Consider the following 24,163-nt stretch of genomic DNA (forward strand, 5'->3'; position numbering starts at 1 on the left):
ACGCTCAATCCTACGAAACTCTAACCCGGTTCACCAATCCTGGTAGGACGGTCCGACAAGACCCGTACACAATAGCCAATGGTTGCATTGCACGAGTAAGGTTTTGTGGAACCTGATGCAGGCGATCATTTCCTTTAACCTCCTCAACCTTCCCAAAACTTGATGAAGTTTCTGTGTCCCCTCTCTCTCCGTCATTGTTGCAGAAGCGATTTCTAGGGTTGCCGGTCGGATTTCTTCAGGCCAATTCACACACCAAAACGCAAAACTTCGCACACTGCATTCTGCGTTTTGATAGTATTCAAAAATCCCTAATTCCAATTCGCCTTAAAAAGTTCCCAATTCAATCTGATGAGTAATGACTCTCGCCACCAGTGAATGGCTCGCTTCCGCACTCCCACTCTCCTCCTCGCATTCCTCTCCGCCCTTGTTGCCCTAACCGCAAACCCTAGCCACCTCCTCCTCGCGTCCGAAGATGATGACTTTCCGATTAACGATTCCGATTCCTATCTCTTCCACCAAGACTACTCGCCGCCGGCTCCGCCACCTCCTCCGCCGCTGCCGCCGTCGGTCTCTTGCACCGATGACCTCGGCGGCGTCGGCTCTCTGGACGCCACGTGTCAGATAGTCTCCGATTCGAACCTCACCAGCGACGTGTACATAACAGGGAAGGGCAACTTTTATATCCTGCCCGGGGTGAGATTCGGCTGCGCGATTCCTGGCTGCGCGATAATTATTAACATTACTGGTAACTTTAGCTTAGGCAGCAACGCGTCGCTTTTGGCCGGGGCTTTCGAGCTCACGGCGTGCAATGCCAGCTTCCTCAACGGCTCGGCGCTGAACACGACGGCTTTGGCTGGGAAGCCGCCTCCGCAGACAAGTGGGACTCCGCAGGGGATAGATGGGGCGGGTGGGGGACACGGAGGGCGTGGGGCGTGTTGTTTGGTGGACAAGACGAAGCTTCCGGAGGACGTCTGGGGTGGGGATGCATACTCGTGGTCGACGCTGCAGAGGCCGGCTAGTTTTGGGAGCCGAGGCGGGTCGACGAGTAAGGAGGTGGATTATGGAGGTTTAGGGGGAGGGAGGGTGAGGCTCCAAGTGAAGGAATTGCTGGTGGTGGAGGGAAGTGTTTTGGCTGAAGGCGGTGGCGGAGGGAATAGAGGTGGCGGTGGTTCTGGTGGCAGTATCTACATTAAGGCTCATAAAATGTAATGTTCATCATCAATTCTCCTATTTTTTTCTTAATTTAATTAATAATTAGATGTTCTGTAGTGGTTTTTTTCTGTTAAATGATCTTTTTTGTGTTTTTGATGCATATGTTGATGATATGTAGGAGAAAGTAGATATAAATTTACTGTTGGTAAGACGGCGAGTTTGAGTTTATTTGTTCAGTAAGAATTTTACAGAAATGCTAGGGAACTGAAATGTTGCCATCACAGCCCCCCAATTGAACAGGCACCCCAGATGTTTCTGCACCCCATAGATATATTATATAATATATGTTTTCTTCAATAGTATATAAATATATAATAGCCTAATAGGGAACATAATATTGGATTATTTCTCTCTCATGAGTCCATAACTCATAATACTGCTCTTAAGTAAATCCCCATATACATGAGATCGTTCAATTACTTGGAGTGAAGTGCTAACAATTTGATTCATGTAAGGCATTTAACGTATATTATAATACGATTGTTAATTGAATGGACATAGGAAATTTAGGTGTTTTATGTTTTTACTACTGTTATGGAATTGACTTGAGTGTTTCTTAATTGATTATGAGTTTTAGTATTATAGTTTGTGTTAGTTTTGATAATACATTTGTTTATTGGCAAGTGATTTTCACACATCATTTTTAGCTTCTCAGATACTTTTATTTTTGGCTATCGAATTGAATAAATCACACAAAAACAACGGACAAGATTAAAAATAGGTGTCCGAGGTTAAAAAGCGTGTGTGTTTATTATCATTTTCCTTGTACAATGTCCAAGACAAAAATTAGTATGTTAAAAACATATTGGTGTTTTCATAAAAGATTATATTAAGGAGGGCCCCATTTAAAATTTTCGCACATGACCTCAAATTCTCAGAGATGTCCCTGGATTATAACCCTTCGTTTGGTTGAGTTTTTAGTTTGTTGAGGCAAGTCAAATAGAATGGAACACTGAAAGAACTGACATGACATAAATTTTGATCGGTTGGAATAAATTCTACAGTGCTACGTTGTGTTCACCCAGATTTTTCTTATAGAATGTCAGAGATGATATTTGTGCGCTGTTTCAGTCACAATTGGTTGTACTTTGAGTCTTGAGATGTGTTCTAAAAACTCTTGTTTAGTTTACATCCACTTACTTGTCTTTTGGAATGGAGTTTTTGTGGATAAGTAAAGTGAATGATTGATGTTTGATCTTAAATTTTGATTTTATGTTTGAATTTGTGTCTTCATTGTTGTTTCTACGCGTAAAGCGGGAGCCTTGTGCACTGGGTACGACCTTTTATTGTTGTTTCTACGCCAGTGACAAAAATGATAGAAAGGTAACAACAGGGGTCTGTGGTAACTCTGTAGTTGTGCATCAAAACATGATCATTTTACTTATTATTCAAATGTTACCTTTCAAATTTTTTTTTTTTTTTTTACTTATTATTCAAATGTGATTCTTATGTGTGCATAGTTGTTTGTGAACGTGCCACCGTGCTTCATCTCATTGTTCTCATTTCCCAAGACCATGTGACTGTTGGTACGATTGTGCTTTACATCTGCATCAAGTTATATCAACACGGATGTGAATCTTATGCAGGGTGACCTATATGCCTTCTAAAGAATTTTGTTGTTATGAACTGCAGGACTGGTAGTGGCAGGATAAGTGCCTGTGGTGGTGATGGTTACGCTGGTGGTGGTGGTGGAAGAGTGTCAGTTGATGTCTATAGCAGGCATGATGACCCCAAAATTTTTGTGCATGGTGAGACACCATGTGTTTGCCTGACATGGCTAATTGTTTGTCATTTCTTATAAAAAAATTTGGACAAATCTTATGTTCAATTCAATGTTTGAGATTTTCTTGACCTGTTTTTTAGCGTTTTATAATATTCTCTCAGTAGTTTCTCTTGTTTTGTAATCTGCTGTTCTGATTTCAATATTAAATTTCTTCGAAAAGTAATTTTAGTGTTCACAATTGTTCCACTGATCTCGTTGTTTACTTGTTAAAGACTGATTCTCTTCAAGTAACTCAATTCATTTTAGCTTTTATTCTTAAAATGTCATCTATCAGAAGATAAATTATTATTTATCTTTATATATTTAAGTTATGCGATTCTTAAAATTGAAATGTGTCAGCTTTTATGAAAACCCTCTTGGTGGAGTTCAAAAAATTGTTTTGGTGGTAATTACTTCTTGATGTGGACTGAGGGGATGTGACATTAATTATCTCATTATCAGGAGGAAATAGCTATTCTTGTCCAGAAAATGCAGGCGGGGCTGGGACTTTATATGATGCAGTTCCTCGAAGCCTTATTGTTAGCAATCATAACAAGTCAACAGATACAGAATCACTTCTTATGGAATTTCCTTATCAGCCTCTTTGGACAAATGTTTATATTCAAAATAAGGCGAGGGCGACTGTCCCATTGCTTTGGAGTCGTGTCCAGGTTTGTGGAACTCAAAATGTGTAACCTATAGTGTTTCTTCCTTCTCTGTAAATTTTCAGTTTTTTGTATGGTTTATATAAAAACACTTTCTTGTTGGATAAAAGGTGTTTTCTGTTTATATCCCTTGTCTTACTTTCATATAGATTTTGGTCTAGTTTGAAAAGAGAATACAGGTATCAATACCATAAAGAATTTAAAATTTGAGGAAAAGGTTGAGTCATCCATTGTTTATGTACTGTATAGGTGCAAGGACAGATAAGCCTTTTGAGTGATGGTGTGTTAAGCTTTGGACTTCAACATTATGCTTCATCAGAGTTTGAGTTATTGGCTGAAGAATTGTTGATGAGCGACTCTGTAATCAAAGTAAGTAGCAAATTTTGGATTTCATTGTTTGCAGTTCCTTATTATATTAAGATGCAATCTTGTTGACAATTTTTTGTTTCAATTCCTTCAGATAAATAAATTTCACATTGTACGAAGCCATTTATTTATTTTTTCTTTTGATTTTGAACTTGATATGATGTTATGGTATTCAAAATTTTGAACTTGTCGCCTTTCCTCCCCTCCTTTTCTAATTTCAGGTGTATGGGGCCTTACGCATGACTGTAAAAATGTTCTTGATGTGGAATTCCAAGATGCTCATTGATGGTGGAGGGGAAGAAGCTGTTGAGACATCCTTACTCGAGTCTAGCAACTTGGTGGTTCTCAGGGTAAGTTGCTTACTATCTCTTTGCATTATGTGGAGTTTGTCTTCATTTATGCCAAGTAATCTTTGTTTGTAATAGGGATCATCTGTGATACACTCTAATGCAAATCTGGGAGTTCATGGACAAGGTTTATTGAACTTATCAGGACCTGGAGATTGGATTCAAGCACAACGTCTGGTTCTATCGCTATTCTACAGTATTCATGTGAGTGGTTTTCTTTGATGTCTTAGCCTCAATGTCTAATCTTCTGTTTACACGTATGTCATTAACTGTTTATTCTTTCATTCTGAAAATTTATTAGCAATTTTGGTCATGCAAGGGCCTATGGATTGTGCTTGTTCTTCTTGTACTGTTTCTGTGTGGACTGCGTTCGTTTTCGATCAATTGGTTGTTTAAAGTTTCTAACCATGACATTTTGAATTGAAATATATCCAGGGATTTGATAAGCGATCTTCTTGGATAATTTATGTGCTGTATCATGCTAACAAATCCCATTTTCCTCTGATTCGTCATTATTTATGACTTCTTTTTCTTTATCAAGGTTGGACCGGGATCTGTTTTGCGTGGTCCTTTAGAGAATGCCGCATCTGATTCTGTGTAAGTTTGACCTGGGGTATTGTTGTTGAATCTCCACAACACCCCCCCCCCCAAAAAAAAAAAAACAAACCCAAAAAAAAAAAAAAATGAATGGGGAAATTTGTATGGTCCTTTAGTCACTAAATTTTTCAATTTTCATTTTCCATAGAACACCAAAGCTTTATTGTGAAAACAAAGATTGCCCCTATGAGCTACTTCTTCCACCTGAAGATTGCAATGTGAACTCATCCCTGCCCTTTACTCTTCAGGTGCGTATCATTTGAGTGATGCCGTAATGGGGCTCAAAAAAGTTAATTTTGGTATTCAAGTTTTACAGTTCTGTTACTTTCTTTGTCAGGTATGCCGAGTTGAGGATATCATTATTGAAGGCCTCATAAAAGGATCTGTTGTTAATTTTCACCGGGCAAGGACCATTGCTATCCATTCTTCTGGAGAAATAAGTGCATCAGGAATGGGTAAGATTTTTGGGATCCCACCTTCCTATCCAAATTCCAACCCCAGAATACATTAAGCAAAGCTTTACTGCTTGGTGATGATAATCTTTCTTGGTTGGATTACATATGCATGCAGGTTGTACTGGTGGTATTGGCAGTGGCAACATTTTAAGCAATGGAATTAGCAGTGGTGGCGGGCATGGAGGTAAAGGTGGGGTGGCATGTTATAATGGCAGCTGTGTTGAGGGTGGAATCTCATATGGGAATGCAAAGTTGCCTTGCGAACTTGGTAGTGGAAGTGGATATGACCTTTCAGCTGGCTTAACTGCTGGCGGTGGTATTATCAGTAAGCTTATGTTTGACTTGTATATTTTACACTTTAATTGAGTTAACAGTTACCATTTCCAATTCTTTTTCCCCATTCTAATACGTTGTATTTTCCAAACAGTAATGGGTTCTTCAGAACATCCCTTGTCAAGTTTGTCTGTTGAAGGCGCGATGACAGCTGATGGTGAAAGTTTTGAAGGGACTGTTGTGGAGGAAAAGTATGCCCTTGTTGATAACACAACTGGAGGGCCTGGGGGTGGGTCTGGTGGAACTATACTTCTGTTCTTGCGAACACTAGCTCTTGGTGAGACTGCTATTCTTTCAAGTGTTGGGGGATATGGTAGTTCCATCGGTGGTGGTGGAGGTGGTGGTGGAAGGATTCATTTTCATTGGTCAGATATTCCCACTGGAGATGTGTATCAGCCCATTGCAAGTGTGGACGGAAGCATCCTTGCAGGGTTTGTGTAGTCTAATTTGCTCATATGTGCATAAGGACTATTATGATTAATTCTCCAAGTAAAAAAAAGGGAAAGGAACAAATAATTTATTGGTTTATAACTATATTGCAGGGGAGGGGTGGGTAGAGACCAGGGTGGTGCTGGAGAAAATGGAACATTGACAGGTGCAGATTGCCCAAAAGGTCTCTATGGGACCTTTTGTGAGGTACTTATTCATTATTTGGACATACTTTGTATTCCTATGTACAATCATCTAGTTATTTTCTAACTTCTAAGATCTCTCTCTCTTTCACATGAACGTGCACTCATTAAAAGTCTATAAGAAAAAGTGATTCTGTAGGCAGTAATATTATTGCACTTTGAATGTTAATAATTGCTACTCAAACTTCTTTTTTTTTTTCCTTTTTTTTTTTTTCCAGGCATGTCCAGCTGGTACTTACAAGAATGCTATTGGGTCTGATAGGGCACTCTGTCATCATTGTCCTGCTACTCAGCTTCCCCCTCGTGCGATTTATATTCCTGTCCGAGGTACTTCTCTAACATTAGTAATTTATTGCTTTATTGGGAGCCAGGCCTACTGCCTTTGAGTTTTTAGTGGTATTGCATCCTTTGATTTGTAGTTTGTTGTATTTAGTCTCCTGTACCATATTAGTCACTTCTGGTATCTAAACATGAAACCATTTCTTGTTCTCTTATCAGGTGGTGTTGCTGAGATTCCTTGTCCTTACAAATGCATTTCAGACAGATATCACATGCCAAACTGTTTTACAGCTCTTGAAGAATTGATTTACACATTTGGTGGGCCTTGGCTATTCGGTCTTCTTCTGATTGGGCTCCTCATCCTGTTGGCTTTGGTACTCAGTGTTGCACGTATGAAATTGGTTGGGGTTGATGAATTACCAGGCCCTGCTCCCACTCAACATGGCTCACAAATAGACCACTCTTTCCCTTTCCTAGAGTCATTGAATGAGGTTTGTTCTTGTATAATAGAACCTCTCTATCTCCCTCTGTCTCCCTATATATATCTCTCTCTTTCTTCCCCCACTTTTTTTATTAATAGGTGGTATTCATATTGTAGGTTTTAGAAACAAACAGGGCTGAGGAGTCACAGAGCCATGTGCACCGGATGTATTTTATGGGTCCTAATACTTTTGGTGATCCTTGGCATTTGCCCCACACACCTCCAGAACAAATAAAAGAGATTGTGTGAGTTAACTTTTATATATCATTTATATTTTCATTTCAATATCCCACTTGGAATTTTAAGGACTTTAAAGTTATGGCGACTTTCCTCATATTAATTATCAATCTTAGTCTGCGTATAACTTATAACAAATCTAAAAGATCATAGTTTGAAATATAGCATTCCTTCTGGCAGATATGAGGGGCCATTCAATACATTTGTCGATGAGATTAATTCCATAGCCACTTATCAGTGGTGGGAGGGAGCAATGTACATCATTCTTTCTGTTCTTGCATACCCGCTTGCATGGTCATGGCAGCAGTGCCGCCGAAGATTGAAATTGCAACATCTACGTGAATTTGTTCGATCGGAGTATGATCATGCCTGCTTACGGTCCTGCCGTTCGCGTGCTTTGTATGAAGGGATTAAGGTTTGAAATTCATTCTATAGTTCAGCACTGAGGGTCGTGAATTAAATGCATACATTGCCTGTGATTAATTCAATTCATATGATAGTAGGGTGCTTCAAACTAATTTACGTGCACTATGTGGACTTGGAAAACCATCCTGTAACCTTTTTCTGTAATACCGTCAGGTAGCTGCAACTTCTGATTTAATGCTAGCATATATCGACTTCTTCCTTGGTGGTGATGAAAAGAGAACTGATCTTCCCCCCCGTTTACATCAAAGATTTCCTCTTTCATTACCCTTTGGAGGTGATGGAAGTTACATGGCCCCTTTCTCACTTCACAGTGATAACATTCTTACAAGCCTCATGAGTCAGGTTTGTTGATTGATGCTGACGAATCCAAACCCAGCTCTGATATTTTTATGCTCTAGCTTCTAAAGAACTTCATTAATCTTAATGCTTTTTGCTGTGCAGTCAGTCCCGCCTACCGCATGGTACCGTATGGTTGCTGGTTTGAATGCACAGTTACGCTTAGTTTGCCGTGGACGGCTAAGAGTTACACTTCAGCCTGTCCTTCGGTGGCTAGAACATTATGCCAATCCTGCCTTGAAGATTTATGGTGTACGTGTTGATCTTGCCTGGTTTCAGGCTACATCTTTTGGTTATTGTCATTATGGGCTCGTGGTGGATGTTCTTGAAGAAGACAGTGAACCTGCCTCTGTTAGGAACATTGATGGAGAAATACGAACTGAAGAATCACGGTAATGGCTTCTAACGTTTGTGTTTAGAAATAGTACACCTATTTAGTCCTTTTCATTTAGACCCCTTCCTTGAGTCTGACTTTGTCTTTCCTTTGACTTTCAGTGCAAGGTACAAAGAAGATTCATCTGGTCATTTGAGAGAATCGCTCCTAAACCAGTCTCGCAGAAGTGAAAATTTTATGAGGCCAAAAAGAGAATACGGAGGGATTATAGATGCTAACAACTTACAAACGCTTGAAGAAAAGAGAGACATGTTTTATCTTCTCTCTTTTATACTTCATAATACTAAACCTGTTGGACACCAGGTATCTCTCGTGCTTATATAAATTTGTCTCAGCTTTGGGATCTCTGATTTCTAAACATATATTTCTATGAACTGCAGGATCTTGTTGGTTTGGTAATCTCAATGCTTCTTTTAGGAGATTTGAGCTTAGTTTTGCTTACATTACTCCAGCTGTATTCGATTTCATTGGTGGACGTCTTTCTGGTTCTATTTATTTTACCCCTTGGCATACTTCTCCCGTTTCCTGCTGGTATCAATGCTCTATTCAGTCATGGACCTAGACGCTCTGCTGGGCTTGCACGTCTTTATGCTTTGTGGAACCTTACATCCTTGTTTAATGTTGTAAGTTTCTATTTTTGGCCCTCCGCTTCAAGTCTTCCTTCTCCCAGAAACATCTTTGGCTTTCTAAAGCTTGTTGACTGGTTACTCGTATACGGGTTCACTAATTTGTATCGTATGTTGGTCATATGTGTTCTTTTGCCAGGCGGTTGCTTTTGGTTGCGGTTACGTTCATTATAGCACTCAATCATCAAGTAAAAAGCATCCCTTTCAACCGTGGAGTAACATGTGAGGGGATCTCTCTCTGCCGAAAGCTTCATTAGTTGAGATGGTAAGTTATATTCGACGCAATACTCAACTAACAGGTTGTGTTCGTTTGTCTGGCTGGTGGGTGCAGGGACGAAAGTGAATGGTGGATTTTTCCCGCCGGTCTGCTGCTTTGTAAAGTTTTTCAATCCCAGCTAGTCAATTGGCACGTTGCGAATCTGGAGATTCAGGACCGTTCGTTGTACAGCAATGATTTTGAGCTCTTCTGGCAGTCGTGATGTGATGATCGTATTTAACAAGAAGATACTAACAAGTTGCTTCGGTTCTTTTATCGTGATACGTTTCTGTTGTGCGTTATATTTCGGCAGTAGCCGGTAGGCAGTAGGCAGTAGGTGAGTGATTGACAATTTGACAGGACATAGGTTAGAAAAAATGAAAAGAAAGAGAGTGCTGAAATATGAACAACATTCGTGAAAGTAAAACGAAAGAAATACACTAGAGAGAAGGGCGGGGGAGAGAGAGGGATTGATTTATTCAACCACTTTTGAGTTATGAACAATGTGAAGCAAGTTAATTTGTAAATGGTAATTGGTCACTCAGCCCTAACTTTTAAGTGTAATCAGGACTGACTGAGTCCGTTTTAATAATAATAGTTATTATTATTGTTGTTGAACGCGAGAGATTTTTATAGTGTGACCGTCAATGGTGGTGTACCATTCGTGTTCTCGTCACAACTAAAAATTTCTCGTTCAACACATGAGGTCTAGAACGTCTTTCCAATCAGCATTTGTGTTATTTGGAGAATGTTTCTTTTTTCATTATTAATATAAATAAAGGCACAAGGCATGAGAAATATCAGTCACTGAATTCTTCAAGCTCCTCTCCTCTCTATTGATCTACATCTCTCCCTCTCCAAATTTATGGTATAGCACGTTATTAACACGCTCTTAATGCTAAGTGAAAAGAAGAATTATTTTGGAGTTTTACCACTCTTTATTTTTTCTAAAAGTTTTTTTACTATTATTAAGAGATGAGGAAGTTTGAAACTATTACAATAATTTAGACAAGAGGAGCCTTGAATCGGGAACGCATTGGTAAAAACCAAACACCTTATCCAGTAGAATATTAGAACACATGCAAAGGAGTATTTACTTTTTTTTTTCTTTCTTTTATTGAATTGATCTACTTGCTATTAATTCAATTTGCTCCTTCCAATTTTTATGTTGGACGAGATACAACGAATTTAAGATGAAAATCTAGCATTGGAGGATGAACTTGTACAAATTCGTTCACAATATTCATCACCCAATTCAAAACAGGGATTCAAGTTTTGATACTCTGTAGATCTATGTATGTATTTGCTTCTTACTCCGGCTCGCTCAGCTAACACACGTATAATTTGAAGGACATTAAAAATTGTGGATCCTGTATTTCAGTTGAGGTCCTCTAACAATTAGAAAAAACAAGATAATAATATGGTTTCTGAGGTGCGGTGATGAACCAATGAAGATTTGCATCAAAATTCATCACTTGTTAAAACTCAGTAATGGCTTAGACAAGGTCCTGTACACGGGAACCATCACCGGGTGCGCGGGTGCATACTGTTCTTGAATCTCTTCCCAAGTTCAGTTGCCTTTCCGCACTCCACACCTACAAACGAGATTCAAAATACAATGTCTCAGCTTGAAAAGCGATCGATGACTCTTCCTGCTTCACATCACATATCAACTCAACCAGAACCAGCCCTCACCTTCGACCTATTCAGGTGTTCTGCACCAGTCATGGTTATGGATATTTTTGAACTAACATACTTTGGGATTCAATTTCCTTTCCCGTCTTGGTGACTACAAGCAGATGCTTGGATGGTATCTCATCTTCCAAGTCTAAAAATGCATCCTCCAACGCTTGGTAAGCAACAAACGATGGTTGAGCACATATTCCTTGAAATTACGAAAAGTTTAAGGTGAAAGGCTTCTTCCCTGATATGTCCTCAAGCTAAAACTACCTTCAAATTCCTAATAACCATCCATTATCGAAAAACAAGATCTGAGACAACAAAATTTTCAGTATAACGATCAAAAGGAAGCGAAGTCTTTCCTAAATCTACACAAGATAAAATCAAGCAATAAGGAGATCACTTTTTGAGAAACAAGTTCATACCTTCGATTTCACTGTAAAAAATACAGATATTGAAACAAAAGACTGAACGAGGACACCTCTAAAATCAGAAAACATAAACAAAACGTTTGAATCGATAGGTTTCATCTAATTCCCTTGAGATTCTAAGAGAGAATGCAAAAACTACCTAATAGCAATAGTGCTACTCCTTGTTCAAGACTTTGGGAACTTTAATATACTGCTGCTCATAGTTTGGAACGGCAGCAATCATGGCCTCCCTGTTGAACCCCACAAAACCAAGTTTCAATAACTTTGTCAAAGAAAACAAATGTGAACCCCAAATTCGAATGCATGAACATACTGAAACAACCATCGCACCTGTTCTCAAACGTTTCAGGAATATCTTCACGGAAACTATCGCCTTCAGTATCTGCAATTGCCACAAACAGATTCAAACGCAAGGCGAAAATACAGCAAGACTTTTATCCATACATCTTCTGGTTATCCAACTAATCAAAACAAAGAAAATATCGAAAACTCAACCTCCTGCCTTAGATTAATAAACTATGAACACAGCGTTGCAGCTGAAGCAATGCGGTTTGAATACAGTCTCATTAATTTATTTTCCGAAAAAAAAACAAAAATCGAAAACAACAATGTGAATTATGAAGCAACTACCTGCTCTGATTGAGGGCTCCACAGTTTCAAGATCAACAGCTTCAAGCTGTCCAAACCTGCAAAAATTATGTCAATTACAAAAATGCATAAAAATACTTCCAAACTTTCAACATTTTCTGTCGATTAAAAGAGAAAAAGACGAAGCTTTTTACCAATCTATGACTTGCCCAATTTTGGGAGCAAATTCTTCTACCTGACAAGAGTAAAATTAAATTAAAATTTAAAATTTGAACAAAAAGAAGGGAAACAATCAAAGCAAAGCATTAAGGGTTTGATACCTTACCTCATGAGGGGTCAGAGTAATTCGAGCAGTCTCGGCCAAGCGTGGCAAGTCCGGAGGCTCCAAAGGAAGGCCGCTGCTTTTGGGTGTCGAGCAATTTGTTCGAACCCAATTGATGTTACGAGGAGGAAGGACTTTTGGGAAAAGCAGCTTCTTGGGTAGCGAGGAACAAGATAATCCCTTCAGTAGAAGCAAAACTCTGCTTTCCATTTTCCTCGACAGTAGTATCCTCTCAAAGTCGCTGGTCTCTCTCTCCACTGGCAACTAAGCTTGGCTCATCCTATTACTGTTTGACGAAATGACAAAATAGTGCTTGGCTGCGCATACTTTCTCTCTTTCCCCTTCCTGCGCCCTCATCCCTTTCATCCACCGCCGTTCAAAACATTTACAAGGTGTCACTTAGACCTAGTTTGGGAGTCAGGTGCTTAAAAAAAAAGCACTCATGAAAAAAAACTTTGAGGGTTTTAGGTGTTTGGTAAATTGAAAAAAAAAAGGCTTATTTTGGAAGCTGCTGTGAGAATAAGCTGAAATCAAAGGAAAAAGCTGAAGCTGCTATTTGCAGCTTTGGAAAACTGGCTTTTTTTCAAAGCACACGGAGCTACAGTGCTTCTTTAATGAAAAAACCCACTATTAGACTGCTTTTTTTTTTCCAAAAGCACTTTTACAAAAAAGTTTACCAAACACTCTGTTGATTTATTTCACAGCCGCGTATTCTCACAGCACATCCGCTTATTCTCACAGCAGCTTTTTTTTCAAAGCACAGCAATACCAAATCAGCCCTTAGTACCACGGTTAAGTGATATTATGAAGAGAGGTCGTAAATTTGATTCTCGTCAAAAACAAAGTTGAACCACATTATTATGGTAAACACATTGTAAAACTTAGCCCACTTCTCAATATTCTTAGTGTAGATACTACCGTTTGTTAAAAAAAAAGAAATATACTTTTACAAGTTGATCCAGAACACATGATTATGCCACGTAAGAAAAAAAAAACAAAATGATGTGTTGAATAAAAGGATTAAAAATTCTACTTGTACTATCTATTTGTACAATCATTTATATCATATCGTTAATAAAAATGAAACACACATATGCTGATGGACAACACCTTTATGATACAAATAATGATATAAATAAATAATAAATGTAACATTACCCTAAAAAGATAAAGTCGACAAGATAGAATGAAATAAAGATGGTTGAAAAAGTAAGTGAAAAGGAAGATGAAGAAAAGAGTCAAGAAATTGCAAGGAAAAGAAAAAAATGTGAGTGTAGTTTGGGTATAAAATTTTCTATTCTCATTCTACCCTTTACCAATCGGACCTCCTGTCTTCGGAATTCAATTCCTTGAATATCATGAATGTGATTCCTGATTTCGGATTGAAACCACAACACTTTTCATTCCCATTGAATAGGTAAACAATGGGTTTATGAGGAACATGAATGACTCTCATTTTCCTTATATAAACGCACACCTTAATGCACCTTAGTGCATTCGAATGGAAGCAATGCATCTTAATAATTTGGAGTTTAGAGTTAGCACTTTTGGATTTGAGGTGTGGATTTAGGCCATTAGGCCATCTCCAATTGGGGGTGGTGCTGGGGTGGAAAACAGAAAAAAAATCCTAAATTTGAGTCCAAAACTTCTCCAAGGATATTGGGGTTGAGAATTTAGGGATTTTGGATCTAGGGGTGGGAATTTGGGGTTGCTTCCCACCCCAAGTGGGCGAGTGCACTAGCAACATGGTTTCTACGGCCCAGGTTGGCATGCCGTTGCCATTTAATGGCTGTCGCGCCTTCTGGGTTTTGATCCAATGTGGCGCACTCAGTTACATTATTTTTAAATCTAACGGTTTAAATCTAAATTCACCAATTAAAATAATATTATTAATTAATCTAAATCAGATCCGACACCAAAATTCCTCCAAAACTCTATAAATACACGTCCTTTGTTCATTAATCCATAAAAAAAAACTTCAATTTATCAACAATTTTTTTGTTGTTCAGAATGTGAATTTTTTTACATCAAAATGTTCGTAAAAATAAAATAAGATAGATTATACAAAAACTAATTCCAAAATTATTAGCAAAAAAAAAAAAAAAGATCAACGAAATACAAAAGTTTAACAAGTTATAAAGTTGGGGGCAGAAATTATAAGTCCCTTATCGTTGGAGGAAACAACTGCCTAACCTTGTACGTATAGATGAATAGTGAAAAATACGGAGCTAAATTTGGAATTTTCCTTAGGTTGGAGATAGCCTTAGGAGTAAAAGATTTTGCATTTTTGACCTTTTGGGCGTAAAATTAGACAACTTACTATTTAGGCGTGAGTTTTGGGGTTTGAATTAGTAGGTTTTGGCCTTTTGGGGTTTTGAAAATACAAGTACATTGCTAACTCTCCAAAAGCCTTGTTGTATATCATTGATATCAGCCATTTAGCACGTTGCTTTCAGTTGGGTATCACATTAGCCTAGTGAGATTAACAAGGAGAACATATCTACAACATTGATACAATTAGCTACATGTAATTCGCCGATTGCAATTCAACTTATGTCCGAACCTCCTCCATCTGCTGTTGTATTGCTCCTCTCTGTAACGCTGTTGTTGCAATGCTGCAGTAAGGGAGAAGCAAATAAACCCGCTTGATGTATGCTGGAAGGTGGTGGATTGGCAGATTGAATGGAGTCCTCGGGAAATGAGGTGGGTGCTATGGTTTTCACTGGAGTGGCCTCTGCGTCACTGGTTCCAGTATGGTCGGCTCCATCTCTCGCAATACCTGCAGCCAGTAATGTTCAGTGGTTGCGTGAGTTAAAATATTACATCCACGGAACTCCAACAATCTAAAGATAACAGTGCTTTTTTCACCCCCGAAAGCTGAGAAGCACACTTTTAATGCGAGTACTTTGTGTTCGACAAGAAATATGGAAGAAAGAAGTTGAATCACCTGTATGCACAATGCCGGTATTGGGTATGCTTGTGTTCGGGGACACTGATGAGGTTCCAGCTCCTTTTTTCAATTTAGTCTGCAAAACACAACCACAATAAACTTGTCACGGGTTACTCAAATTTATTTCCTTAATTACCTCAAACTTGTATAGAAGTTGTTCTGCTTTTTTGCGGACGTATTCTAAATGACATTATGTTTGGGTTTCTTAACATAAAAGAACTAAGAGAAACACATTTTATGGTGTCATCGGGCCCTTCTGAATGTTTTCAGACTGCTGCAGTCAAGATTAAACCCAAAAAGAGAAAGATCTGGCTACAGAGAAATTAGATTTTTGGCGTTTGAGTTTCCATACCTTTGCATTTTCTTCACAATGCTTTACAACAAAAGAGATGTTTGTGTAACGGCCATGCAGTAATGTGTAAGCCCACAAGAGAAGCTTTCTTGGAATGCTAAGGTCAAGGATTTCGGCGCCATCCATGGTCGGCCTCAATTGTGTATCCTTTGCTAACCAAGACAGAACCAAATACAAGTTGACACCAGATGAGGGCATCACACAGGAGCTCTCACGATAAAAATTATAAGAAGATCGAAGCAGAGAGCTGGCAACCTCCAAATTCTCATCCGAAGCTTTCTTAACTATCAAATTTTTTATTTTAGAGAAAATAGGATTCCGTTTTTCTTCGAGACTTTTGAAATGGGCTGGGTCCTCAAATGCTGAACTCCATAATTCATCTGTTTGTAGATCAACACAAAGCAGCTCGCTATTTTCCAGCATATCTGATGGCTTAAGGACCTGAATCTCACTGGTGATTTCAGACTGCGTGGGAGTGATCTGTGCCAAGCTCAGTATAAGAGATCGACACCAAGCAATGGAAGCATGCCTACAAACTTTTGCACAGTTACTGTTTGACAATTTTGGATTCTTAAACCTCTTCCGTATCTTCTCATTTATGGCTTCAAGAGTGTCCAGCTTGCCATTTTTCTCCAATGTTGTTATATGTTCATGAAGAAATCTGCAGAAGTACGAGGAGATCATTAGAATCTGGAAGGAGAACCATCTTGTTTAAAATAATAACATAAATAGATCAGGACTCTGAAGTTAATCACTCAAGTTTAATTAGAATTTGAGGATCGAGGCTTAGAAAGCAGTTGAGATTCAACTTACCCATACAAACTGCTTTCCGACGTCTCTGTGACTTTAATCTCAGGCAAAGCACATATTTCTGGCCATAAGTTCCCCTGCTCCATGAACAAACAAAACACTTTCTCCAATATGTGCTCGGAATTACTTGTAGCACCAGAGCCAACAGTCTTAGCTTGACGTATGGATGAAATCAGGGCCTTAACGTACCTCCCTAGTGCAACTGGAACAAGATCTTCAATGCATAGTGAAAACTGAATTTTGGAATCAAGTCAGATCCCATTTAAATTGATGGAGAAAAAAAAAATACATCAGCAACAGAATAAGAACAGCTTGATGAGGCACTGCCGTTTTAGCAGTAATTTGAACTACTAATGTACTAGAGGTTAAATTATTACCCTCTTATCAGCTCGAAGAGATATATAAGCACGTTCAAGAGTACAGATGTCTCCAGTCTTCTCCAACAGTTCCAAATAGAACAACAAATATTTCCGAATGCAAGTAATAAATTTTCGAGAACTTTCAGGTAAGTTAACTTCAAGGGACTTTTTACTCCCAGAAACACCAGGAGTTTTCCGCCTGATAAACAGAGAAGAATATCCCATTAGTTTCATATGAATTATAATTTCAAGCTACCTAACAACATGGACAACAAGCAAACTGAACTGAACTGGAAGGATTTTCCCTTAGATGGTTTTGTTTTAAACTATTGAAATGGGGTTTTTCCTATAACTTTCGAAAAACATAACTGTTGCACAGAATTAAAGTTGTACCTTCCTTTTTTGGCCGTGCTATCAATCTCCCACATATTTATTGTAAATGATGAGCGAGATGATTTGAAGCAAAAGGAGAGATCGTCCTTTGCCCTCTCCAATGCACCACTTTCCCCCTTTCTAAACAGACCTTGAGCAAGCATATATCTGGCTTTATGAAAATGTTTAAGCTCCCCTTCAACACAAGTTTCAAGGGCAGAAAGACAATCGCTGTAAAGCATGTTCCACACCTCTAATTTGAGTAAATCTTCATTCTTCTCCCCAGTGTTTTCTTGTGTGCTTTTATCCTTAGGCGAATATGAATTTTCAGAATCCATGTTACCTAAAATCATCATGATAGAATCCTTTCTTGATTGACTAAAGGCATATGTTGAAAGAACCTGAAAGGGCCAAAGATTAATTTCAAAACATGTACAATAGTAGGATATAAAAAGTCTCCAAGTCCACAAATTATTTCAATGAAATCAGTTGAGCAGACATCTCTAAGAAGAAACAACCTTTAAAGCGTCTAGATTTTGTTTTCCGCATGCACAAAGTATCTTCAAGCGCGAAGCATGCATCCTGTAGACTGGATCTACAGCTGATGGATTTAGAGCAATAGCTTTGTCATAATATGACAACGATGTCTCATAAGAGAATTTGAGCTTTTCACAGAGCTTTCCGATATAGTAAGCATGTGACCAATCTTGCCTGATACAGAAGAAAGCACAGACAGATTACCATTTGATTATGGCACATGAAGTGGTTAGTTTTTGTCTGGAAAAATGAAACCATGTAGTAAAGAGGGCATACTTATGAGCAAAAGCTTTTTTAAAATGTCTCATTGAGTTCTCACAAAACATCATCCATGCTGCATCCTTCACAGGTAGAACAGTTCGCTGATCATAAAATGGCACCACACTTTGAAGGCTATCATAGTACACCAATGCCAATAACTCGTGTATCTCAGACTGAGCCACAAAATGAGAAAAAATTCATTACATTTATCAAACACATCCCAAGGGTATTCTAATATCCAAAATCAAGCAAAAAGGACTAGCTTTTTTTTCTTGTTTGCCTTAATGGCATGCTAAGAAATAAAAAATCTATTCATGATCCAGCACAAGATGGCCCCCATCAAAACAATTTTAGACTTCTTATTTGGTCTTACATTCTGCCAATTGAAAAAAAATATGAAAATCTCAAAGGACCTGTATGGCCAACATGACCAAGAAAGAGAAAAGACAAGACCCCACTCCCCACCAGTACAATAACATATAGGAAAGAAAGGGGTCTTACCTGCTGAACTGGTGTCTTTGCCAAAGCCAAACTCATTAATAGACACCGTCTGCTCCTCCTTCGACTTGTCTCAACTCTTTGCGGTAAAGTTGCATTCTTCCTCCATCCTGCCACATTGATGTGCTTACTGCCATCATTTAGCAACAAGTCTACTTCCTGTAAAAATGATCATTATAAAATGAAACTTTTCCACACCAAAATCTTTTGGTTTCTACAGAATTCACAAATTAGAATGATAAACAACAAAAACTACCTCATCATAGATATTTCCGAGTCTCTGCCAACTTTCAAAACGTAGAGGATTGTAAAGTAAATCATATTTGAAGAGCTTTGCATTATGTTGTACAAATTCTTCCCCTTCCTTGGTAAGCACAAAGCCAGGCCATTTATCAGTAGCATTCATTTCCTCAGACAGGGCAAGGAAATAATACAAGTTGCAATAGACATCCAGATACGGCTCCGAGCTGCAATTATTCAATAATACAACTAGAAAGATCACTTCTAAGAATTATGAAATTTATGAATTAACCCTCAACTGAGAGAACAATTATTTTCGAATACAAATTAGGAAATCTATTTATTTATACCTCCCAACTGGTGATGTCTTCTGTTGTTTAAGGTTTCTCGCATTCGCATCCGGGAGTATAATTTTTGTTATGGTTTCAAGAAAACCATCAGACCCAGCCTCTTCTGAGAGCTTATCTTCACACAAATGAGGATCATCTAAGAACTTATCTATTGCATTTCCAGCTAAAACATCTTCTGGTGGTTGTGGAAAATGTTTGCGTATGGCTCTGAGCACTCGTCGAACTTTAACTAATCCTGTCCTCTGCAACATACAGGTATACAAGTAGCCAAATAAAGGTTGGGGAAACTAAATAGCTGTGGGTGCTACAAGGCCTTGTCATTAGGACCCTTGTGATAAATTGTAATGATGAGGATAGGCACATGCAATGTACGGAATCACATGGAATAAAAAAATAAAGGAGAGGGTAGGGAGGAGCTCACAGAAGAAGCCTTTGCATAAGGGAGTATGTACTGAAAAACATCAGCACACTGTTCCTTTGTCTGGTAATCACCGGGGCTAGTATTTTTGTGCACAACTAACTCATCTTCATAGGATGAATCAGATCTAATATTTAGACCATATAAGCAGAAGAAACACTGATCCAATGCATAATCAATTTTTAACTCAAGTTCCTCCCTTTCATCTTCAATGAGCTCATCTCCAGCTTCATTTAAGTGATCACTTTCTTCGGATCTGTTGAACTTGCCACCTGACCCATCTACATGTGGCTTTCCACCTTCCAATTCCATGCTGTCTTTATCCACGGCATTCTCAAGTGAAGTGCTTTTGGAAGGTATCCCTTCAGAAGCATCCTTTCCTACAGCACTTGTATCATCTATTCCAGTGTGCACCATTTCCAAATCAGTATCTGATTTTGATTCCTTGGGAGACATTTTGGCAGGACAATTTAGGCAAAGCTGCTCACTAGATTGGGTTGTTTCCTGGTTTGATGAGTTAACGTTAGATTTAAACTTCATATCCAAGGCCAACAGATGCTTAATTGCGAACTTAAGAAAAGTTCCTTCCTCCACTTCACCACCCTTCCCGGCACAGCAAAGCCCATACTCAGCGAGTAAATCATGCATTGTCACAATTAAGTCCACCTACGACGCAAAATCCGAAAATTTAGAAAAGGTAAGGAGAATGAAACAAAAAATATTCCTGAAAGAGTTCATTGTATGAGCAACTTGAGTTCACAAGACTCACTTGAGTTTTAACATTTATCATGGCGTTGAGGTGCTGAATCTTGCAGAATGCGATGGAAGCTTCAATGAAGCAACTTCTTTCAATTTGATCAGTATTTGCTAGATCAGACTTCTTAGAGAGGAATATGCTTGCAACGTTGTACATTACTGACAAGAGCAAGCATTGCATATCACCTATGCTGCTCATCGGAATAGTGTCCTGCAAGCATAAGATATAATTACGTACTGCACAAAACATGAAATTACAAAATCTCTAGACTGATCCATAAAGTTAAATTCACTTTTGAAAACCTAAATCTTTGTTTAATTGGAAAAAATGTACTGAATTTTACAGTTTGAGGTAAGCATGATCAAGTATCAAAGCTATTTATACATGAATATTGATTGACTTACAGAAGCCCCAGATTGATCAATCAAGTTCTTCACTTGTGACACACATTGAGAAATAGCCTTCACTTCCTCTGCAACCAATAAATTCCAGCACTGCTTGCTTGCAATTTCTTTGGTGTCTACGTCAGAAGCATAGCGAGTGTTTGATCCTGATTTCAATAGTAAGGATTTACAGGAACCAAGGCATTCATCAATCCCTGCTGCTGCCATAAGGATTTGCAATTTCCGCTGATGGCAATTCAAATAAACATCAACATCCATAGGCTTTGTCTTCTCGCATGTTTTGATTAAAATGTCTAGTGCTGATAGTTCAACAGAAGTAATTTCCTCTCCGCCTTTATCAGCTAAGCGCAAGGGTAATGCATCAGGGGGAGCATTTTTTGTTGCAAATAGAAGTGGAACAAGCAAGGACATGCACTCCATGTACATTTCCTTCTCAATCATCTCACCCAAAGTCTTCTTCATCAAGAAATCAACCTTTAAAATGTTAATTTCATGGAGAATTCTATAAATGGTTAACTCTTTAACAACCTTGCAATATGGGAGGCGGATCACACATTGGGAATCATTCGTATTTTCCTTCTTTTCCAAAAGAGACAATGAAATACAGAATTCTTGGTGGGCTTTTTCCTTGTTGCCATCCAAAACAGACAACCGTCCACTTAACCAGAAAAAACGAACCCAGAAGGAACTGTTACTTGTTAAAGAACCACCTAATGATACATCCTGACAAACAGAGGTGTTCACGGATATTCCATCAGTACCAAAGAATCTCTTAAGCCCAAAAATACATTCATCTTCCACAGCTACTGATTCGATAATTTTACAAAGATGATAAGATGCCTCAGACATGAATTCAGATAGCCTGGAAACATCGGAAGACATTGACCCAAGATCATAATAAAGTTCAGCAAGAAAAAGACAACATTCAGGGCTCCTATCCTTCCCCCAATTCCTTGTAATTCTTTCCAACTCCAAGAACTTAACAAATGCATCCTGATACAAAAGACCTCTACTGGCAGCATCCTCTAAAAGCAAATGAGCCACATGGAAAGCACCATAGTTATTTGATGTTTTTTTAATAAATCTGGACACGTCACCATATTCGGTATCCCATGGATTAGCTTGATCAGGACATGAAACAGAACTATGACCAGAATCTTTGCTTCCTGATCTACCAGCAACAAAAGGTTCTAGATATTGAAGTACAGCCTTGGCCTGATCCTTACCATTAGCAAATTCAATATCTTCTTTCCCCGGTTTACGGCTTCTAAGCCTTTCAAGACGAGTACTCCGCCTTTCCTGTGGTTGGAAGTCTAGAAAATTTGTTGCTTTTTCTATAACAACACCTGTTCGTTCAGTGTTACAATCACCAAATACAGCATTTCCACTGATTGGGGATAAGTTAAACCCTTTCCTTTCCTCAAATCCTATGGTACTCTCTGAACTAGGAGGTAAATGCAAAATTAATCTGACATCTCCAGATCGGTATGATTTTGCTTCCCCCATCTCAGACTGACACCCATTCAACGGGAGTAAGATATCCAAGAGTGCATCAACAAGAGCAGCCCAAGAAGCTTCTGCAAGGTTCAGATCTATGGTCTGCTTCAGCTTCTTGGATGCAGCGCCCTCCTCTAGATTTTCATCAGTAGCTTTTCTCTTGTCAACGAATCTTAGACGGACATGTTTGGGTTCTAGCTTATCTATACCTCTAGGAGCAAATGGAACTGGCTCGGACTCCTCAATGGTTCTCTTGACATGCAAAGCACGAGAATGTGATGGCCAATGCCTCAAAATTAACTCAGCCACAGAAAGGCATGCAACCTCATCACCAATAGCAATAAGAACTTCCAATAATTTCTCCATGCAGTTCCCTGCATAAAAATTTCAGAGAAGACATAATATTACTCTGTCAAAATATGGTGCTGAGCCCATCATTATGAATATAGGACATGTATTTTAGTATGGATGTAGAGAAAAATAATTCAAACATCATAAATTGCTCACAATTATTAGGGCTACATATAAGCCCTTGCTCAAATGCCCAACGGGATATACTGAGAGAACCCATTGAGCATGACAATGTTCCCAGCTGGTTCCAGACAACAGAATCTTTGGTATCAATCTCTACAGCTTGAAGATAACATCGTAAAGCATTCTCATAATATGCTGAACCTTGTTGAAGGTAAACATTGGCAAGGTTCTTCAGAGCCAAAAATCTGCAGTCGGCATGAAAAATATAATTGGAGAAAGATGTTTATGGACATCTTGTTCATTTTTTTTCTTTTTATCTTTTTTATTCTCACAAAAATATTAGTGAGAGAAAAGTTACAAAACTAAAATTCTACAAGAGACTGATTCCTCCTATGTGAAATAGAAAATTGTACACCGACTCCGAGAATTGCACAAAGTATATTATGGAGTAGTGCAGAAATCCAAACCTGAGTTGCAAAAGATGGCAATCACTAACACTACCATCCACCTGCATGGCAATAGAAACAAGTATAACTACCTATTCATAGACAAACAACAAGACTGCCATCTAAATAATGTCTGCTGAAGGTCATACGCTCACCTGCGCATTTTCTATAAGAGGATCTTTTAGGACGGATTCTAACAGTTCAGCAGCCTTTTTGTATTCCTTGACTTGCAATTTGTGAAGTCCTTCATGATATGTTTGTGAAAGATGGAATTCCTGCCATGACCAAACTAAACAGTATGAACTCTATCTAATCACTGATCAGAAAAAGAAAACATCTTCAGCTGAGAAAATCTAAACACTTATGAATCGGGCTACCATACAGAAAACCCGGGTCCAATTCACATTTTCCGGCTCACTCAGTTTATTGAAACAATGATAAGAAGTACAATAAATTTCCCAAATATTAATGCTACACAGAATTCAAATTTCTCTCCTTTGTCCTCAATAAATTGACTTCTGCTAAAGGTGCTTGAAATTAATATACTATCCCAGAAAATCCCAACTCATTGAGCTAAATCAACCCAAAAATAGCTGAACTGTAACAGAAAAAGTAGAGAGAGAGAGAAGGAGAGAGGCATGCCTGAGCTTCTTTGGTGGGAGCTAAAGGTTCCCATTTGCCTTTGGACTCCGTATCATTGATAGCTGCAATCGAGAACTGAAAAAGCATAGAAATTCAGAACCCGAACACCGAAAACAAAATCGAAAAAAACTAAATTAAATAAAATAAACTCGATCGAATAAAAGAAGCGTTCGAATTACTCACCATTGTCGAAAATTCGAATGCAGCAACAGTTGCAGAGAGGGACTCTGTTCAGCTAATACTAATTCTATTTACTGAAAAGGGGATTAGGGTTTTTGCTCTGCAAAATTAACCCCAAAAATATAATTCGATCAGAGCTGGCTGAGTAGCTGTTATTGTTATTGAGCGAGGGAGATTTCGGTAGGAAGACG

General features: G+C 38.6%; 3 protein-coding genes across 8 annotated transcripts; 1 reads left to right on the forward strand and 2 right to left on the reverse strand.

The window, feature by feature from the left end:
• The first annotated feature begins 124 nt into the window (after window positions 1–124).
• On the forward strand, window positions 125–10,022 carry LOC126632030 (uncharacterized). The gene is made up of 22 exons (XM_050302243.1): window positions 125–1,205; window positions 2,845–2,960; window positions 3,437–3,645; window positions 3,889–4,008; window positions 4,227–4,355; window positions 4,431–4,556; window positions 4,894–4,949; window positions 5,098–5,197; window positions 5,287–5,404; window positions 5,520–5,729; window positions 5,832–6,168; window positions 6,280–6,373; window positions 6,588–6,696; window positions 6,868–7,139; window positions 7,247–7,374; window positions 7,547–7,781; window positions 7,946–8,134; window positions 8,234–8,520; window positions 8,624–8,825; window positions 8,903–9,145; window positions 9,288–9,370; window positions 9,480–10,022. Exons 1-22 carry the CDS (start codon window positions 376–378, stop codon window positions 9,625–9,627), a joined length of 4,341 nt encoding a protein of 1,446 aa, XP_050158200.1. The 5' UTR covers window positions 125–375; the 3' UTR covers window positions 9,628–10,022.
• A 725-nt stretch (window positions 10,023–10,747) lies between these two features.
• On the reverse strand, window positions 10,748–12,768 carry LOC126632032 (glutamyl-tRNA(Gln) amidotransferase subunit C, chloroplastic/mitochondrial). 6 transcript variants are annotated; one of them, XR_007626548.1, is made up of 8 exons: window positions 12,429–12,768; window positions 12,298–12,338; window positions 12,146–12,201; window positions 11,846–11,897; window positions 11,655–11,745; window positions 11,287–11,364; window positions 11,100–11,173; window positions 10,748–10,999 (listed from the first exon to the last, which is right to left on the reverse strand). XR_007626548.1 is itself a non-coding variant. In XM_050302245.1 (6 exons), the coding sequence occupies exons 1-5, from the start codon at window positions 12,633–12,635 to the stop codon at window positions 11,670–11,672; spliced, it is 432 nt and encodes a 143-aa protein (XP_050158202.1). In that variant the 5' UTR covers window positions 12,636–12,768; the 3' UTR covers window positions 10,748–10,999; window positions 11,655–11,669. The 6 variants fall into 6 exon arrangements, 2 of the variants coding, with proteins under 2 accessions (XP_050158202.1, XP_050158201.1); XR_007626545.1 differs by having other exon boundaries at window positions 11,100–11,364; XR_007626547.1 differs by having other exon boundaries at window positions 11,100–11,395.
• Window positions 12,769–14,820: 2,052 nt separating this feature from the next.
• On the reverse strand, window positions 14,821–24,146 carry LOC126632080 (calcineurin-binding protein 1). Its single transcript, XM_050302306.1, has 19 exons — window positions 23,976–24,146; window positions 23,793–23,867; window positions 23,306–23,425; window positions 23,172–23,212; window positions 22,738–22,949; window positions 20,734–22,604; window positions 20,342–20,539; window positions 19,576–20,238; window positions 19,155–19,396; window positions 18,821–19,031; window positions 18,568–18,723; window positions 18,082–18,239; window positions 17,787–17,979; window positions 17,290–17,669; window positions 16,915–17,095; window positions 16,541–16,770; window positions 15,728–16,388; window positions 15,373–15,451; window positions 14,821–15,204 (listed from the first exon to the last, which is right to left on the reverse strand). Exons 1-19 carry the CDS (start codon window positions 23,976–23,978, stop codon window positions 14,972–14,974), a joined length of 5,907 nt encoding a protein of 1,968 aa, XP_050158263.1. The 5' UTR covers window positions 23,979–24,146; the 3' UTR covers window positions 14,821–14,971.
• Window positions 24,147–24,163: the final 17 nt, after the last annotated feature.

This window comes from Malus sylvestris, chromosome 8, assembly GCF_916048215.2.
Source record: "Malus sylvestris chromosome 8, drMalSylv7.2, whole genome shotgun sequence".
Lineage (NCBI taxonomy): Eukaryota > Viridiplantae > Streptophyta > Magnoliopsida > Rosales > Rosaceae > Malus > Malus sylvestris.